The sequence below is a fragment of the Pterocles gutturalis genome, unplaced genomic scaffold (genome assembly GCF_000699245.1).
Source record: "Pterocles gutturalis isolate BGI_N339 unplaced genomic scaffold, ASM69924v1 scaffold11286, whole genome shotgun sequence".
Classification (NCBI taxonomy): Eukaryota; Metazoa; Chordata; class Aves; order Pterocliformes; family Pteroclidae; genus Pterocles; species Pterocles gutturalis.
Genome location: NW_010103206.1, coordinates 19,528 through 27,228, shown reverse-complemented (window position 1 = coordinate 27,228; position 7,701 = coordinate 19,528). Strand labels below are relative to the sequence as shown.

Here is a 7,701-nt window from a genome sequence, read left to right as displayed (position 1 = left end):
GTTGGGGACTTGTATCCCTCTCTACCACACTGCTGTTGGAAGCTCAACTCAACTTGTTCACACCTAAGCACAGACCTGCCACCACCTCTGAGCAGCACTGGCGCCCAGGGTTGAGTTTGTTTGCTGACATCGGAGGGGAGGTCTGCGGGATATCTACCCAATTTTACACTAACCTGGCTATTGCAAGTTTTATTAAAAGGAAGTCAAGGCATCATGCTTTGCTTATTTGGGACCTACACCATCTCACACCTTAGGTACCTACTTGGGCAACATCATTCTCACCACACCGTCCCCCAAGCCAGCTTCCTTGGGGACAGCTCGGCTGGGCAGCCCCTGCACCACTCATACTTATCGACTGGCTCGGCTCAGCCTATGTGCGAAAGAAAAAAAAAAAATAAAAGACAGTTGTTGAATGAGGTGAAAAGAAGAATTCCAAAGCTACCAATTGGAAAGCTGCTGTTTCTGCCCCAATTTCACTTGTGCAAAGGAAGCATGATATTTGTAGCTGTTAGGGTTAATTAGATCAATGTTTAACTCTGTTATCAATATTTGACGATAAAAAATGTTCCCTGTTTGTTTTTATAAGCAGGGTCACGGGCAGTAAGGGTGAGTCCTTCACGACTTCGGGAGGTGGCAGAATGCTGTTCTGGTGGAGGCTTTAATGAAATACCAAACTGTTCTCCTGAGGCCGGCATCTCTCTCCTCGCTCGGCAGTTTAGCTCCACCAGCAGATCCATACTATGGCTTAAGTCAGAAGCAGCCACTATTTTTTTAAATACAAAATTAAAGGACTCTGAAATGTCCACTTTACTGAAAATCTTTTCGCTCCAAAAAGCTGAGAAAGTTTGTCATTTAGGAATAACAGCGGAAAAATGAGATTTCCTTTAAAAACTCAGAGCAGCCTCTTACATGAGGACAAAAAGCCTGTGAGGTTCCCTTAACGTCATTCTGATGGCACCTGGGATACCTGCCTCATATTTCACCGTTTCAAATCTTATTGCAACAGGTGTTTTTACCACCAGAGATTATTTTTATGCCAGGTGAAAACAACCTGAGCAAGGGCTGTGTATTCTGTACAGCTGCACCTCACTCAGGATATCCAGCTGGTCACATTATCAGAGCTACAATTGCTCCGTATGGATTCCTGGGAGATGGTTATTTAAACAAGGAGCATTCCTTCCTCCTCCTCAAAAAAAAAAAAAAAAAGTCTTCATAAAAGTGGGAGGAGGAAGAAAACGGAGCTAAAGCAACTCAATTACATCAACTTCTGCAGCGTTCGGTGTGTTAAGCAGGAGCGTGAGGCCTGGAGAAAGCCCTCGTTTCTGCCTGGGTTACGTGAGGGGAAAGAGATGCCTGGAACAGAGACGGTGGCAGAGCTAGAGATGTGTCAGCATGAAGTGCCCACTCGTTCCAAATGGGATTTGAAGAGTGCTGCTCTGTTTAGTGTCATTATTCCGAACGATTCTGCCTGCGCTGTCCAGCTGTAGAGGGTCATCTAGACACAAGACAGGCATCCTCGGTCGTTTTTCTAACCTGTCTTGGATTTTTCAGTCGAGTTCACTTCCAGAGTGGCATTCATGTAATTCCTGTGAGCGGTGAGTGGTTCTTCATCTGCTGGCAAAGGTCCATGAATAACACCAGCCCAAAACTCCTGTTTGCCAGGACCTGCTCGGTTATGATGGACATCCCATTCCTGAATCCTGCCACAAAATTCTGTCCAGATTTGGCTGGATCAGTAACAGAGGGATGACACCAACGATAAGCTTTCCCATGGCAGAAGGAGTTTGGTTTCCAGACCAGAATGATATTTTGAAGATGCTTTCACTAACGCCACGTAAAGGGCTCTAGCCTTCCGAAACAACACTTTCTCTGCTGCCTGGGAATAAAATATGCAATTGCCTTTTTAAGGCATAATACGCAATTTCTTTCTTGCTTATTGGCAGTTCTGCCAGTTAACAAGATGATAACATCGAAATCAATACCTTGCTTTGTCCTTCAGACTCTTTGACTTCTACCTTTCCAGCAACCAATATCATACCCTCAATCACTCCAGCAAATCGCTGAACTAACGGCCATGGGGGGATAGTGTTGCTGCAGATGATTTACAGAGGTGTCTTTAAGCAATAAAATACAACAAGATGTACTAACCAGTGAAAATAGGGCAGATCTTTTCCCAGCATGTAATTCCGCCTTCTGAGGTATACTGTCCTAGCACCACCTCCAGGAAAAACACGGGAAGACCTCCCCCAAACAGGAAAATGAAATAAGGTATAAGAAATGCACCTGTTGAGAAAATATAAGAGTACAAAATAGAGATGATGTGAGTGACCCTACACAAGATGGTCCAAAAGGTGGTAACAGACATATATAAACTGAGAAACATATTTGATGCTTTAATATCAGTATAGGATAATCTTATTTTGGGGTTTTTTTTCTCATATCCAAATTCTGTGAGCAGAATGGGTACATGAAGCTGGAAAGGGCATTTTCTTACCTTTTAAAGTGAAAATCTGCAATAACAATGGGGTTAGGCACACAACAGTTTCCCGTGGCTCAGAATGCTCTTATTCTGAAATCCACCGGTCTGAAATCCTACTGGTCTGTATCAATAGCATATCTCTTGGTTAAAACTCAGACCCAATTGTGGCAGAACCAAAAGAGCACAAAAGGTTCAACAGTATAAAATTTTAACGTGCTGTTGGTTTTCCCTAATTGTTTTAAAAAAAATTATGTACGGCAGAACCAAAAGAGCACAAAAGGTTCAATAGTATAAAATTTTAAAGTGCTGTTGGTTTTCCCTAATTGTTTTAACAAAAATTATGTATTAATAAAACAATCTCTCCTGAAGAGTGGTGAAGAAGGCAGAAAACAGATGTATGATTATTCCTTTTAAAAAGTGGATGAAGGCACTGAAAACTAGTAAGCGTAAGGCAGACAGATTGATTCATGAGAATGAAATAAAGAAACACTCACCTCCGCCATTTTTGTAGCAGAGATACGGAAACCGCCAGACATTCCCTAAACCAATAAATCCACCAGCCACGGAGAGCAGAAAGTCAATCTTGCTCGCCCACTTCTCCCGCTGGGGCGGCTTCCCTTCTGCCTCATCCTCAGGCCGTGTCCCCGGGCTCTTGCCGGGGGAAGGTTTGAGGATGTCCTTGTGGAAATCTTTCAAGCACTGAAGCTTTTCCTTTGTTGCCATATTTCTGCTTTCTACACAGAAAAAAAAAAAAAAAATACACTGGGTTTATTAAACAGCCTTTACTGGCAGAACTCTGCAAGAACTGTTCAACCAAACGCCGTTCCATAAAAACCAGCGCTGTTCATCAAGCTGAGATATGGAAATACATCTGCTGCCTTCACTGACCGGGGGAGACCAACCACCCCTGGTCTCTGCAGTCACCTCCTTGCAGCCAACGCAACATAGGAGATAGCAAAGGGTTGACAGTGCTGCCTACCCGCTGGCTGCAGCCAAAAGGTGTATAAAGACTGCACACACATGGGCATCAGCAAATGGTGTTACTGAGGGCGAGTCTCACGCTGTTGCCATGCCCATAATAAGGTACAAATCACTGCATCTGATTCCTTCCCAAGCATTTAAGTGAAATATAGCAGAATAGTAAATCTCATCTTTCCAGATAAAACCCATTCCTCTATTTCCCAATAACCTGAACCATCCTGTAGCATTTACTACCTGCAATTTCCTTTCCCTCAAGTATTATAAAGCTTTCAGAAAACTATACATTCATAAAAACTGGAATGGAAAGTCATTTGTCCTAATCAACCTGCAGGAACTGAATGAATCTTTTCAGTTTATTCCATTTTCATAACTGCACTGTTTTCCCTTGACATCAATAAAGGGACAAAAATAAACCTTTATATTCAATTATTGTCTCATACACACCTATGCAATTGAACATTTTGCCACGAATGATGGCTCTCTAGTTAATGAAAAAGCCAGTGGCATGAGTCACCTGATGCAAACCCCAAAGCATATGAAATAATAGCTGGGTTTATCATTTATATATATAATTTATGATGTTCAAAAAGCATAAATTGTGTAAAAATAATAACAGAAAGAATTACTCTAACAAGGGCCCTTTTATCCAGGATTTCCTAATGAAAACAATTTAGGAATAACCTGTAGCTTTTATCAGATCTCAGGCATATGAGGTCAGTTCATTCCCCACATAACTCAAGCGACTTGAGCTGGATCTGACCAGTTATTTTCACATAGTGTTTTGATACTGAAAAGCACACAAAATTTTCACCAGGACCAGGCAAACCAGCAAGTTTATTCCAGACCACAACCATTCCCTGCTCGTACGTGTCATTACAGGGGCAAAGTCATAAAAAAATCATGCTACAGATGATCCCATTTGATAGCTGCCAGCCTCCCTCGTACCTGCTTGCTGGTTTTGATCTCCAACCAGATTTAGCTTGTGGCAGCGACCTGAAACCTGAGTTGACATTAGCTCTGCAGGAAGTTTTTAATCCGAACATGATTTTCAGATAGATATGCATCACTGTACCCGTAAATCTTTCCATCCACCGCGGAAAGTTTCAGAAGGCTAACACGTTTGCAAACCACAGCAGCTCGATATTCGCCCCGCTGACACATCGGTGGCCTTCGCAGAGCAGTTATTGTGACAGCAGTTGCCTATCAGGCCATGTCCTAAACAAGGACTTTAATCTTCACAGTGCCAATCATTATGACTTTCTAATTTTTTTTTTAAAAGGCCACTGCTGACTGCATGGAGGTGATACGAGCGACTGCAATACCTCCTGGTCAACAGCAGAGAGAGCTCAGCGAAGGAGAAAGTTAATGACAAGGGGATGGATCATCATCACCCACTATGGGGATATGGAGGCAAGACACATATTCCTCTAAAATATCTCCTGTCGGTTGCTGTTAGAGACACGGTATGAGATAAAGTAGTGCAGTAACTGAATAAAAACGGTAGGGCCAGCTCTACAACAGCCTTTAGGCACCGAGTTGCTCTGGGGAAATACTTCACAACAGATAAATTCTGTTCCTAGTATCATTCATGGAGATGAATGGTGGTGCCTCCAAGAGGGATTCACAGTAGTCTTAACCTCCCTGGGACATCCACATCTCACTCCAAGCCCCAAACAGGTATCACCCTGCATCATCCCCTGGAGTCACCTTTTGGGGGAAAAAAAAAGGACATGCAATCGCTTTTCTTCAACGAGGTACCTACAAGGTGGCTGATGTCCTGTCCTGCTCTCACTGCAACAGCAACCAGGCATGGACAAAGCCCAATTTCCCTTTCTTTTGCTATTTGTGCTGCTTGAATCCCTATCTTTCCTCTTGCAGGAGAATGTCACAACCATCAGGCAACAGGCTATTCTGGGCTGAGGAATGGAGGGCATTCGGACCGTCTCTCATGGAAGCTCTTCTTCCCAGGGGCTACTGAAATACTCATCAACAGAGGAAGAAAGTGTGCAAAAGAGAGAGTAACTCCCTCCTAGTGGTTAGGGTATGCTTGTGTTTTTCAGACAATTTTTCGGTCAACTGCTGGGACAGCCATAAACCTGCTTAACAGGGCACAGAGATACAGAGATTTATAGGTCCCTGCAGGATTAAGGTTTGAAATAGGAGCTTAACTGCTCCGTGTGGGGATTGACACTGGAAATGCCATGAAACAGAACACTGGGCACACGGGCAACCTTTATATCGAAAAACCGAGGGGACCTACAAACATTAGCCACCTCTGAGATTAAAAACTCTTCTAGGATTGCAATTTTTTTGCATTCTGCTTTTATCTTGTGACACGGAGTTCTTTATTTTTCTGCCAGCTCTAATCTCTTGCCTGCAGATTTACGTTGACCCAGGTGTTTCTTAGTTCTACCCGGAATTTGCAAGCCCAACCAATGGATTCCATTCGGTAAACCCTAACTCCTCCTGGGACAAGGTGTTCACCCTGTGGTTTGTCCTAACTACCCGCACATCGAGTGTGAATCGGTGCCTTCCAGACTCCTCCTTTGAAACTGTGTGGGGCTACATTTTAAAAAGGGATTTCTAATTTGTCTTAAGACACCCCAAATTAACGTCCATGTTTGAAAACCTAATTACTGAGTGCAAATTTTGTTTCAGCCTTAGCTGGAGTGTGAAAATGGATCACGATCTTTCCCTTAGCCCCAAAATGACAAATCTTCAAGGTCACACTTGCTTTTGGGGTGACTGTTCTGCCGTCCAGGTGCCAGGAGATGGACCACCAGGTCTTTGTTGTAAGTCACCAGCTCTCACTCGCGGGGCACACACGCCTGCACAAAATTGGTAACGGTCCAGTCTTGCTGTGTACCTCTTATCTAGTCTCGCTAAAATCCCGATTGTGTTTCGAGGAGCGGCAGCTGTGGCTGGCAGGCACGTACTGTCGACCAATACCATAGGAATTGTCGCTAAGCGGCCACCTGGGACTGCGGTCCCAGCCCATGTCACGTTCAAGGGATGTCGGATTTATCCCCCTTTGCTGCCAACCATTGGTGTCCACCCAGCCATTCCCAATTACAGGAACTGTCTACAAAGGCTGCAAGGGTGGGGGGTACGGGCGATTCTCCTTGGCAAAGAAAAGCCAAGAAAATCAAGTTTGTTTAGTGAAAGGCATTGTCTTTTTCCTTAATGGGGTTGGAGTTTCATTTCCTTCAGTTATGTCCCACTGGGTGAGGTTAAAATGGCTCTTAAGGGAAATAGTCTGACAGAGATGCTGAAACAATATGTTGTCACCGCCCAGGTCAGAACCAGAGAAGAATAGGTTATTTTTACTGTATCACTTAGCGGGGATGGTATCCGAGATCTAAGTCTATCTGATTCCCCCAAGGAAATATATTGTAAGAAAATGCTCTGACAACCACACAGTCCAAAAGGAGCGATCCAAGTCCCAGGCATTTGTCTGCCTCCCGGAGACACATGTCTGCCTTCCAGGAGTCACATCTGTCTAGGAGAGTACCCCCTCCAGGAAGCTTCGGATGGCCCCAGGAAGCTCTGGTTTCATCTGATGAACTTCATATAGATAAATAAAAAGCAGCAGTCAAGCCTGCCGCTTACAGTGTGCTCCGAGGCTGAGTCCAGCCAAACTGCTAGAGCCTGATCCGGAGGCAAAGGGAGAAAGGATCCAGAGCGGGTCAGGATCTGCTCTCACATACACTGCTACAAACCCTAATTAACTGAGGATGAAGTTATCAACTGTCAAAATTACACTGGTAAAACGTGGAAAAATAAAACAGGGGAGCAAGCACAGGAACTTTGTGCTTCTCAGGTACCTGCTCCCCGGCGCGGCCGGGACCACCTCAAGGGCTCCTCTCCTTCGGCAGGAGAATCTGTCCTTTGCGCCTGGTGCGCAGATTTCCTCGTGTGAAACACCCCTGCAATAACCCCAGCTCTCTGGCTGCTCTCCCCCGCTGTGACCGGTTAGTCTTTGGTGCACAGCTGTAAATACCGACAGATTAGCCATCAGCAGAGCGCCTTCGCAGCCAGCCCGCCTTGGGCCATCTCCTCTGCTCCAGCCGCCCTGTCTTCGCACGTACAGCCTGCACCTCAGATAACCCATACCCTTTCAAAAATACTGGCATGGAAATGTAATCCGTAACATGCAAAAAATGAGGAGTAGGGGAAGGGGGAGGCACTGGCCAGAGGGATCAGACGATGAGAGATGCAGGTGGGGGAACACCAGCAGCGTG

At 44.8% G+C, this 7,701-nt stretch overlaps 1 protein-coding gene across 4 annotated transcripts in view; it reads right to left on the bottom strand.

The window, feature by feature from the left end:
- The window catches only part of SLC6A6 (solute carrier family 6 (neurotransmitter transporter), member 6), a 52,245-nt gene that overhangs the window by 25,221 nt on the left and 19,323 nt on the right, over positions 1-7,701 (bottom strand). For 3 of the 4 annotated variants that reach the window (XM_010086622.1, XM_010086625.1, XM_010086623.1), the window contains 2 exons: positions 2,974-3,213; positions 2,149-2,283 (listed from right to left, as the gene is read on the bottom strand). In XM_010086622.1, the coding sequence (XP_010084924.1) occupies positions 2,149-2,283; positions 2,974-3,213 (375 nt within the window). Of the gene's footprint in view, positions 1-2,148; positions 2,284-2,973; positions 3,214-7,701 lie in introns of those variants that run through there. The other variant, XM_010086624.1, reaches the window with a different exon arrangement.